The sequence below is a fragment of the Piliocolobus tephrosceles genome, chromosome 20, assembly GCF_002776525.5.
Source record: "Piliocolobus tephrosceles isolate RC106 chromosome 20, ASM277652v3, whole genome shotgun sequence".
In the NCBI taxonomy this organism is placed as follows: Eukaryota; Metazoa; Chordata; class Mammalia; order Primates; family Cercopithecidae; genus Piliocolobus; species Piliocolobus tephrosceles.
Window position 1 is genome coordinate 8,867,356 of NC_045453.1, and position 12,504 is coordinate 8,879,859.

General features: G+C 44.2%; 1 protein-coding gene across 1 annotated transcript; it reads right to left on the reverse strand.

Annotated features, from left to right (window-relative positions):
- Positions 1-11,039: 11,039 nt before the first annotated feature.
- LOC116418547 lies at positions 11,040-12,282 on the reverse strand. The gene has a single exon (XM_031934672.1). It carries the CDS (start codon positions 12,031-12,033, stop codon positions 11,695-11,697), a length of 339 nt encoding a protein of 112 aa, XP_031790532.1. The 5' UTR covers positions 12,034-12,282; the 3' UTR covers positions 11,040-11,694.
- Between the last annotated feature and the right edge of the window lie 222 nt (positions 12,283-12,504).

Sequence of the window (12,504 nt, forward strand, 5' to 3'; positions counted from 1 at the left end):
GATTGCTAGATCCTATGGTAATTACATTTTTAATTTTTTGAGGAACTGCCATATTTTTCATAGTGGCATTATCATTCTTGCAATTTTAAGTATGAAATTATTTTAAAATGAAAATGACAACTGAAAAAAGAAAGTAAAGGAAGCTAATATGGATATGCATAAATATTGGATTTAGTTGACTTAATAATTAGATAAAAATTGATTTTTAAATTTGTTGAGGCAGGGCGTGGTGGCTCACACCTGTAATCCCAGCACTTTTGGAGGCTGAGGCGAGCAGACTGCTTGAGCTCAGAAGTTCAAGACCAACCTGGGCAACATGGTGAAACCCTGCCTCTACAAAGAAATTCAAAAATTAGCCAGATGTGGTGGTGTATACCTGTAGTCCCAGCTACTCAAGAGGCTGAGGAGGGAGGATCGCTTGAGCCTGGGAGGCGGAAGTTGCAGTGAACTGAGATTGCAGTGAGCCCGGGTGACAGAGCCAGACCGTCTCAAAGAAAAACAAAAAATCATTGATAAGCTCCGTGATATTCAGGATGAAAAGAGAAACATATTATTCATTAGAAATTAGACAATTAAGACCAAGAAGAAAATGGAGGAAGTCACTATGGATTTGTATAAGCATTAGCCGTGATAATTACAAAACCTGGCTTTCACACACCTAATACAATAGCCAAAATCCAGAACACTGACACCACCAAATGCTGGCAAGGATGTAGACCAAGAACCATCATTCATTGCTGGTGGGAGTACAAAATGGTACAGTTGCTTTGGAAGACAGTTCAGTGGTTTCTTATAAAATTAAACATTCTCCTACCACACAAGGAGTTGAAAACATATCCATATGAAAACCCGTACATAAATGTTTATGGCAACTTTATTTGTAGTTGCTAAGACTTGGAAGCAACCAAGATGTCTTTCAGTAGGTGAATGAATAAATAAACTGTGGTATGTCCAGACAATGGGATATTATTCAGCACTAAAAAGAAATGGGCTATCAACCCGTGAAAAGACATGGAGCAACCTTGATTGCATATTACTAAGTGAAAGGAGCCAGTCTGAAAAGGCTACAAACTGTATGTATGTCCAGTTATATGACACTATGGAAAGGCAAAAACTATGGAGTTTACTTCAAAATTAGTCGTTGCCAAGGGTTGAGGAGAGGGAAGGATGAATGGATATAGCACCGACGATTCTTACAGCAGTGAAACCACACCTGGTAATACTACTAATAATGGTAAAGCCATGTCATCATACATTGGTCCAAACCCATGGAATGTAAACTGCCCAGAGTGAACCCTGTTGTAAACTCTGACCCTGGGTGATAACAGTGTGTCAGTATTGGTTCCTCAATTGTAACAGATGTACCACTCTGGTCGGGGACATTGATAATCAGAGGGCCGTGCATGTGTCGGGAACAGGGAGTATATGAGAAATCCCTGTATTTTCCACTCAGTTTTGCTGTGAACCTAAAACTGCAATAGAAAATAGAGCCTGTTGGCAGGGCGCAGTGGCTCATGCCTGTAATCCCAGCACTTTGGGAGGCCGAGGCGGGCGGATCATGAGGTCAGGAGATCGAGACCATCCTGGCTAACATGGTGAAACCCCATCTCTTCTAAAAGTACACAAAATTAGCCAGGCGTGGTGGCAGGCACCTGTAGTCCCAGCTACTTGGGAGGCTGAGGCGGGAGAATTGTGTGAACCCAGGGGGCGAAGCTTGCAGTGAGCCAAGATCACACCACTGCACTGCAATCTGGGCGACACAGCAAGACTCCATCTCAAGAAAAAAAAAAAAAAAAGTAGAAAAAAGAAAACAGAGCCTGTTAAAAAACAAAACAAAACAACTGGCTTTGAGCTCTCTGATGGCTCAACATGATGAAACCCTGTCTCTACTAAAATACAAAAATTAGCCGGGCATGATGGCAGGTGCCTGTAATCCCAGCTACTCAGGAAGCTGAGACAGGAGAATCGCTTGAACCTGGGAGGTGGAGGTTGCAGTGAGCCGAGATTGTGCCATTGCACTCCAGCCTGGGCAACAGACAGAGGGAGACTCCATCTCAAAAAAAAAAAAAGTTCTCACCAGCGATCATTCTGCACTCCCACATTGATTGCTCCATTATCCACATCCTCATCAGCTTCGATGATCACCAGCTCATGGGGTTTGCCCCCTCTGAGAGAAGCATCCTGGAGCCTATTGGCTGCTACCTGCTCCCCTCCCTCCAACCAGCGCTTGTCTTCTTTCCATCTCAGTCCCCTCGCCTTCAGGCTCCTGGGCATCTCCATGAGACAGGGAGGCCTAGGAGAGCTGGCAGCACTGAATCTAAAACCTAGAAGAATCCAACCAGCACACATGCCCTGGGGAGAGGAGCTGGCCTAGGTTTAGAAAGATAGCACCAAACCAAACGGAACAACGTCCCTGGCCTCTAGGAGCTTATGTTCTGGACTGATGATGGGCACAGCAAGTGCACAAGAAAAATCAGGGTAGGTAGGGGGTGGAGGTGGGTTGGAGACTACTACTTTGTGAAGGGTCATTGGAGAACACTTTATCAAGAATATGACATTGGTGAGTGCACCAGTGAGGGAATGAGCCCTGCAGATATCGAGGCCAAGAATGTTCCAGGCAGAGGAATGCTCCATGCTTGGCATGGCTAGGTGACAGCAAGGAGGACAGTGTGTCCAGAATAGAGTCAAAGAAGGAACAAATTGCAAGAAGGGGTTGGAGGCCAGTTCATGACCATGTGAAGGGAGCTTTTGGAAGGTTCTGAGCAGAGATCTAGGATCTAGAATCTGGCTACAGACTTGGGCAAGCACCAGCATGGAAGGGGCCAGGGAGGAAGGCACTGCAGTGATCCAAGTAGGAGATGATGGAGGCTTGGATCCGAGTGGTTGTGGTGGAGATGTTGAGATGGGACCAATCCTGGCCATATCTTGACAGCAGAACTGAGAGGGTTTGCTGTTGGACTCAATGTGAGGAATGGCAGAGAATCAAGAATGACTCCAGAAATGTTTTTTGAGCAAGTGGAAGGACTAGCTGCTTCCTGAGGTAAGGAAGGCTGTGAGGGAAGCACAGTTGGGGGTGGATTTCAGGAGTGTGGTTTTAAACAGTTTACAGCAAAAGGATTTAAAGATGAAGTGACTTAATATACATTAAAAACTTAGGACAGGACAGGCACAATGGCTCACGCCTGTAATCCCAGCACTTTGGGAGGCCGAAGTGGGCGGATCATGAGGTCAGGAGTTCAAGACCAGCCTGGCCAAGATGGTGAAACCCTGTCTGTACTAAAGATACAAAAATTAGCTAAGCATGGTGGCACGTGCCTGTAATTCTAGCTACTCAGGAGGTTGAAGCAGGAGAATCCTTTGAACTCAGGAGGCAGAGGTTGCAGTGAGCCAAGATCGCACCATTGCACTCCAGCCTGGGCAACAGGGTGAGACTCCATCTCAAAAAAATAAAAACAAAACAAACAAACAAAAAAAAAACTTTAGGACTCTGTCTCAAAAAAAAAAAAAGAAAAGAAAAGAAAACATAGGCCAGGCACAGTGGCTCACACCTGTAATCCCAGCACTTTGGGAGGCTGAGGCAGGAGGATCACTTGGGGTCTGGAGTTCGAGACCAGCCTGGCCAACATGGCAAAACCCTGTTTCTACTACAATTAGCCGGGCTTGGTGGTAGGCACCTTTAATCCCAGTTATTCAGGAGGCTGAGGCAGGAGAGTCACTTGAACCCAGGAGGTGGAGGTTGCAGTGAGCTGAGATCACGCCACTGCACTCCAGCCTAGACAACAGAGAACGGAGTGAGACTCTGTCTAAAACAAAACAAAGCAAAACAAAACAAAAAGAAAAAAACTTAGGACAATATTTCGTACTTCATAACACACATACATGTAAGGTTGACATTTATCTCCATTTTAAAAATAAGATTGAAGTCTCAAGGAATAAGCAACTTGTGTACTGTATCTCTTTGAGACCCTGCTTTCAATCCTTTTGGATATGCAGTTGACCCTTGAACAACATGAGTTTGAACTGGGTGGACCCCACTTATTCGTGGCTTTTTTTCAACCAAATGCAATGGTGGGATGCCAAACTGCGGACAAGGAGAGCCAACTTTTCATATACACAGGTTCTGCAGCGGGAGCTGAGCATGTATGGATTTGGGTATACCCAGGGGTTCTGGAGCCAGTCCCCCATGTATATCAAGGTATAACTCAAAAGTGGCATTGCTGGATCGTACAGTAGTTCTATTTTTAATGTTTTGAGGAACTGTCACACTGTTTTCCATTGCAGTTGCACCATTTTACAATCCCACTAACAGTGCATAAGGGTCCCAGTTTATTCACATCCTTGTCAGCACTTGTTTTTATTTTTGTTGTCCTTCCTTCTTTCTTTCTTCCTTTTCTTTCTTTTCTTTTCTTTCTTTTTTCTTTTTATCGAAACAGGGTCTTGCTGTGTCGCCCAGGCTGGAGTGCAGTGGCGCAATGTCAGCTCACTGCAACTTCCGCCTCCTGGGTTCAAACAATTCTTGTGCCTCAGCCCTCCCTAGTAGCTGAGATTACAGGCGCCCACCAGACCCAGCTCATTTTTGTATTTTTAGTAGAGATGGGGTTTCACCATGTTGGGCAGGCTGGTCTTGAACTCCTGACCTCAAGTGATTCACCCACTTCAGCCTCCCCAAGTGTTGGGATTACAGGACTGAGCCACTGTGCCTGACCTGGTTTTTGTTTTCTAGAGTCTCACTCTATTGCCCAGGTTGAAGTACAGTTTTGACCTCCTGGGTTCAAGTGATCCTCCCACCAAAGCCTCCAGAATAGCTGGGAATACAGGCCATTTCTTTATTTCTATCAGAATTGGACTCATGGCTTCCTGTTTTATTCAGTGTGCTATCATCTGCATTATACAAGTCATTCTACATTTTGATGCTCAAGTTGTGACAGATTTGGCCAATGGAAGCCACTTCAAGCTGGCTTCTGTGTCCTTTTGATATGTCCCCATCATTCTTGGAGCACTTTCTTGATCCCTGCCGTAAGAGGATATTTCAAGATGATCTTGTACTTTCTTTGCTGCAGCCTTGGAATTAACCATTTCTCCAAGGCCCATGGTTCCTTTTAGTAAAGAACCATAGCTTCTGGCCCTGGCTTTACCCCTGATGAAACTCATGGCTTTGAAAGGCCCAGCATCTGATCTGAAGAGGCAGAACAAACCATTCATTTTACTGAGGAGCCTGAGGCCTAGATGTGGTCAATTGGCCAAAGTCCCCAGCCAGTGACAGAGCTTAGACACGAGCTGAGGCCCCTGACCTCCTGTCCAGTGCTCTCTGCCTGGCAATACATATTGCTAGCCAAGAGGTCTGCTCCCAGCAGGGCATAGCCCTCTCTGGACCTCACTTTCCTCTTTGGCCACTGAGGGTTATCTTTGCCCTGGGGGTCCAGGACTGCCTGAGAGCTGACCTTAGCTCCTGGCTCTTTATGTGCCTTACCTGCCTGGAGACTTTTATGGGTGAGTCCACCTTAAATTACGGAAGAGGTCCTGCTTCAGCTTTTGTCTCCAGCTCTCATGGATTTGGAGCTCACAAACCAATCCCAGCCTGAAATGACTTGTGGAAGTGCATGGACCTGGGGGGACACGTGGTTTGTTCCCTCCAGGCCAGGGATTCAAGGAATAAGTGCCTCCCTGAAGCCCATCTTGGTCAGCTAAGACCTGTCTCATAGAGGAGCATCAACAGGAAAGATTGGGTCCAGGCCTGATAATGGATTGGGAAGGCAATTGGAAAGGCCTCATCTACCTGTGCTAAGGCTCCCAACCCACCCAGGTTACACCATCAGCATCTAGGGAAACAAAGACACAACCTTCCCATATCTGGAGGCCAGTGTCTCATTAGCCTCACATCGAAGTTGAGAGTAAGAACCCCTCTATAGTCATGTTCTCTATATGCCATTAGAGAATGTTTGCTGTGCCTGATTTGGGAATAGGTTATACTGCATCTGACTGATACCCTCTGGTTTGGTCAGCCACGATAGAAACTTCCAGCCTGAAAACCCTTGATTATTCAATCAGTGCCCTTACTAGCGATGTCACCCCAAGCAGCAGTCTGAAAGGCTTTCGTCTGTTGTATTCAACAGACATTTCCTAAGCACGTGCTGTGTGTCAGGTGTTACGTTGCACCCTGATGTTGCAGAAACTATTTAAACCTTAGCTCAATCCAAGTAGGTTTTCAGGTAACAATTATGATGCAAGTGGGATCCATCCATATACAAGAGGAACAAGGAGGGGCAGCAAAAGAAAGGCTGTATCGGCCGGGCGTGGTGGCTCACGCCTGTAATCCCAGCACTTCGGGAGGCTGAGGTGGGAGGATCACTTGAGGTCAGGAGTTTGAGACTAGCCTGGCCAACATGGTGAAACCCAGTCTCTACTAAAAAAGACAAAAAATTAGCTGGGCGTGGTGGCGCATGCTTGTAATCCCAGCTACTTGAGAGGCAGAGGTTGCAGTGAGCCAAGATGGCACCACTGCACTCCAGCCTGAGTGACACAGTGTGACTCCGTCTCAAAAAAAAAAAAAAAGAACCCTATCTTCTGACGTTCGCTTCTGGCACTCTGGAGTGTCAGGTTCCTATAGGCAAGACTTTGTGGGATACTGGAATTTAAGCTGGGCTCTGAAGAATGATTTTGCCAAGTGAAATTGTGGAAAGGGCATTATAGGCAGAAGGAATGGCTTCAGCAAACTACAGAACTTTTAAAGTGCAAGGTTATCCTGAACAGCACAGCACCTGGGTAGCAGCGGCTAACACCCAGGCAATGGAGGGAGGAGTCAAAGACGAGAAATTCCAGATACCTCGAGTCCAAGCATGAAGGGGCATGAACCTGTGCTTCTGTAGAGTATAGTGACTCTATTCTACAAGCAACGAGGGCTTAATACAGGCTTTTAAAATAACCTTTATTTTTTAAAAGTTAGTATGTGCATTACAGGAAACTGAAAAACACAAGAAGCAAAGAACAAAGTCATTCAAAATCACAAGCAGTTTATAGTTTGACATGTTCTTTTAGATCGTGTGTGTGTGTAGGCACAACATCCAATTTTATGGGACTGAGATTGTACAGTATGTATCATGATTTTTCACACATCATGAATATTTACCAATTCAAAATCCCAAAACTATATGAGTATTTTGATAACCAAGAATACACTACACCAACTCAAACTGCTAAAAAAAAAAAAAAAAAAAAAAAAAAAATGTAATCCTGCCTTTCTTGGGACAAAAATTTCATATAAGACAAAAATGGCAACACGCCTCTAGATAAAAGCATTGGCAGAGTTCCGATTTAAATGCTGCATTCCCTTAATGCTCAATTTAAAATGAAACACACAGCAACAGAATATACTAAGTATAACATTTTTAAGAGAATTCATTAGCAGATCTATACCATTAAAATATTAGCAAAGTATATTTCCATTGAATTACTTAATGTATTTCTATAGTACAGCCAAAAGAGATGCATACATCAGTGGCTATCAAAATGTAAATATGGACATACATGGACCCATCTGCATACACCTCCTCCTGTATACTTCCTTCTGCCCCTCTGCTGCCAACCTAATGAACAAGTCAGTCCTGACATACACTGCTCAGAGGCGGCTTAACAATTCCATGTCCAAGATGCATCTTTCTATCAATTATAACAAAGGTATTTACAAATTGGCTAATTTACTAGCTTGGTTTTTATCATAAGTTGTCACCCCATTCATAAAGCTTAATGTTACAAAATAATGAACTTTGTCCACAATGAACACAGGCACTTTACTAAAAACGCTCATATAGACCTGTGGTTATCATCTAAAACCATCATCTAGATATGAAGATACTAGCAAAGAGCCCTTCCCTTCACCCTTCCTCATCTCCCTCTTCCACCATCCCAGTGACTAAGTAAAGGATGTCTAGCTCCAAGAGGTGAACTCATAAAGGTCACTCCCAGAACACAGGCCTTCCTAAAATATAACAAAAGGACATTCACAAAGGGACTGGTTTACCACATCTATTTTTAACATACTTTGAGCATTAAGACTTATCCTTTACTACACAATATTAACTAAAATGCACATATAGAACAATAGTTAGACATCTTAACTAATCTCAGAAGCACAGAACCCTTCTCCCTGCATACCTCCTCCCTCCCTCCCCCCCAACCACCCAGTGAAGTCTGCATTCGCTCCTAAATATCAAGTTTTAACAATTTCATTCCCAAATGCAACCACTCCTAGGAAGTACTGAAAACAAATGTTTAGAGGGGTGTTACAGAAGCCCTCTACTTTTAACCTATATTGTGCACCTTTTTTTGAAACGGAGTCTTGCTCTGTCACCAGGTTGGAGTGCAGTGGTGCGATCTCAGCTCACTGCAACCTCTGCCTCCCAAGTTCAAGCGATTCTCCTGCCTCAGCTTCCCGAGTAGCTGGGACTACAGGTGCACACCACCACGACCAGCTAATTTTTGTATTTTCAGTAGAGACGTGGTTTCACCATGTTGGCCAAGATGGTCTCGATCTCTTGACCTCGTGATCCGCCTGCCTCGGCCTCCCAAAATGCTGGGATTATAGGCATGAGCCACTGTGCCAGGCCGTTGTGCACTTTTAAACACCTAGAAAGACTAGATGTTTCAAACTGGACTTAAGTTTTCCATTATATACACAGTAGCACTGAATAAATGGTATACATACATAACACAGACTATAATTTGAGTGTCTTCTAAATAGGAACATTCTGGCCTAGAACCCCTCCCTTTCCCACCTGTACCAACCTGGTGGACAGCTATAAGCCATCTGTAATGCTTAGGGGGGGATTTTAACAATTTCCCTTCTGTTTTTAAGAAGTCTTCCCTGTGAATTTTAACACAAAGTACTCGATGTATTAGTTTACTAATTCTACTTTTGTCATACACTGGCAACCTCTTTAACATGGACTAGATGTAAATTAGGACTCCTATGTCCACTTATATACACTATATACACAGCACAGTAAATGAAAATGCAGACACAAGGGACAATGGTCAATGTGCCTCCTCTTAAACACACTGGACACTGGTAGAAAGCCCTTTGCACTTTGTGCTCCTCCTTCCCCCTGAACCAGCACAAATATATCTCAAAATGTATACTGCTCAGAGAATTGATCAGTTTCCAAGACATTATTTCTTATCAAAAGGATAGCTACAAAATGTGTTATTTACTACCTCTACTTTTAACATACTTTGTGCACTTCTAAACATCTAGAAAGACTAGATGTTTCACATAAGGACTTAAGTTTGTCCGCTATATACACAGTAGTGTTGAATAAACTACACACAGGTAACAATGGTTATATCTCAAAGTGTCTTCTAAATAGGAATATTCTGGTCTAGAACCCTTCATTCCTTCCAACTCCTCTCCACCACCAACCTGGTGGATATAGGCACGTGTCACTTAGAGCTGATGTTATCATTTCACTTCCAAAAGTCCTTTTCAGAAGACAGCCTTTCTACAAATTTTAACAAAGTGTACAAAATGTGTCAGTTTACTAACTCTACTTCTGTCATACATTGGCAACCTCTTTGTTATCTAGAGACTAGATATTACAAAATCGGGACTCATTCGTCCAGTATATACACAATATATACAGTATAGCAAAGTTAAATGAAATGCATGTAACATATAGGCAATGGATTAAGCTGACATTTTCTAATAAACAATGGCAAAACACCTTTTGCAGTTTTTTCCCTCCCACCTCCCAGGTGGTTCAACAATTCCACTTCCAAACAGCATTTCCCATCAGTTTTTAAAAGCTATTTACAAAAAGTATTATTCTACTACCACTTTTAAATACATCAAGCACTTCCTTCCAAATATCTAGAAAGACTAGATATTTCATATAACTTGTTCACCACGTACACAGCACTGTTAAATAAAATTGCACACATACAACAATGGTTATCATCTGAGGTATCTTCTAAATGTGGCCATTTTGGCCTTGAATCATTCCCTCCTCTCTTCCTTCCTTCTCTGTCTTCAATCCAGTGGACAAGTACAGGAAAGTGTAATGCTCAGAGATGGTTGAACAAATTCCTATGCAAAAGTCATTTACAGAAGACAAGTTTTCCTATGAATTTCAACACAAAGCGTACAAAATATGCTAATTTTACTACTTTGTCATACACTGGCAACCTCTTTAACATCTAGAGACTAGATGTTGAAAAATTAGGACTATTTGTCCATTATATACACTATATACAGAGCAAAACAAAATGCACAAAACATACAGAAAAATGTCTGAAAATGTCCAAGTATGAACACACTAGTATATTACCTTTTGCAATTTCTTCCCTCCCACCTCCTCTAAACCATTGAACAAGTATAGACATTACTATACTGCTCACAAAGGTGGCTTCACAATTCAATTTCCAAAAGTATTTCCTATGAATTTTAGCAAAAAGATATTTACAAAGTGGTATTTTACTACCTCTACATTTAACATACATCGGGCACTTCTAAACATCTAGACAGACTAGATGTTTCAAGTAAGGAGTTAATTTGTCCACTATATACACAGCAGTCTTGACCAACTGCAAACATGTAACAACACTTATAATTTAAAAGTCTTCCAAATGTGAACATTCTGGCCTAGAACCCTTCCCATCTCCATCAACCCAGAAGACATCAAATTTTCAGAAGACAATCTTTCCTAGGACTTGTAAAACAAAATGTACAAAATATATTAGTTTAAACTCTACTTTTGTCATACACTGGCAACCTCTTTAACATCCAGAAAGACTAGATGTTGTCAATTAGGACTCGTCTGTCCTTTATGTACACTATATACACAGATAAGTAAAACAAAATGCACAGAGATAATGATTCATCTTGCCTCGCTGCAAGCAGGATGGCATAGAGCTCTCTGCACCTCCTCCTCTTCTCTTCCCCTGAACCGCTGCACAAACACAATGAGTATTACTCAACAGGTGATTTGGCCATTCCCCCCAAAAAACATTTCCTATGAATTGTAACAAAAAGATATTTACAAAATGTTATTTTGCTACCTCTAATTTTAACATGTATCAGGCACTTCAGAACATCTAAAAATAGACATTTCAAAAAAGCTTAGCATTGTCAACTATATACACAGTAGTGAGGAATAAAATGCACACAAAACAATGGATAGAATATGAAAATGTCTTCTAAATATGACCAGTCTAGCATTAAACCTTCTCTTCCTTCTCACGTCTTCCAGCTCCATGTCATCTAACCCACTTAACGTGGACATATCGCTTCCAGAGGCCGTCTAACAACTTCATTTCCAAAAGTCATCTCCAGAAGACACGTATTTTCTATGATTTCTTTTAAACAAATGAGAATTTACAAGATGTGTGACTTTCTAACTCTACTTTATCATACGTCGGCAACCTCTTTCCATCTAAAAGGGCTAGATGTGACAAATGTTTTCTATTAAAAGGTTGGGGTGGAGTTGAGAGCAGCTTTTTCATATTATATACACAGGCCTTCCAAAATCGGCCAGTAAATCTTCCCAGAGGGTGGTGGGCATTTCCAACGGGCCAAACGTGGCCTGTCATTCTACCATTTCTCTCTTCCGACAGCAAAGTCTGGTAGAACGAAGACCAACTGCCCGATGGCCGCTAATCGTTCCACCCGTCGTCTTTCGGGACTTCGCTCACCTCCCAGGCCTGTTAAGGCCTTTGTCCGTTGTCGTCAGGACTAGGTAGGTTTCGCCCAATGGCGACAGAGTGGTCACCCGGGAACCGGATCTGCACGGCACCGTGGCCTAAAGAGGCAGCCGAGCCTGCCTGCGTTCCTAGGCCGCCTTCCTGGGCCCTACACGCCCTAATGGCCTCCGCCGCGCGGCGTTCGAGCGGCCGCCATGCTTCTCGGCCCGCCACGCCCGCCGCCGCCCAAAGGCGCTGCGTCCCGGCGGCTCTGCAGGCGTTTCGTTGAGGCCCGGCAGGCTTGGGCCGGGAGACCCGGCGGCCGGCCGGGTCCGGGCTGGGAGAGGCCGCCGCCGCCGCCATCAGTCACCGAGTTGGGGTGGGGAAGAGAGGTTCGCTCCTGCTTCAACACCTGGGCACAGCCAGTGGGCAGCCGCAGCAGAGGCCTCCGGTATCTGCATGGCACAGGGCTCGGCCTGTCCCGGGGCCCCCCACTTCACCCGCCGGCCCGGGGCCGGAGGGCCTGGAGGGCCCCGAAGGAGCGGGCCGCGTCCTGCGTCTCTCCGCGCTCTCTGCCGACCGGAACTGACTTGGCAGTTCTCTGAGCTGGCGAGAGAGGAGCAGTACCGGAAGTGCCCTTGCGCTGGGAGCCCGCGAGCCATGGTTCCGGGTCTGCAATGTTCCGGCCTGGGAGTGGGGATAGGGTGTGATCACGTGGGGGTTAGGACGCCCTCCTGGCTTGCTCTTCTCAACGATAATTGCTACTGGCCTCACAATTCCCTCAGCAAACGTTACTTCTCGATTTCTTTACTCCTCCACTGCTGGTTAAGAAGA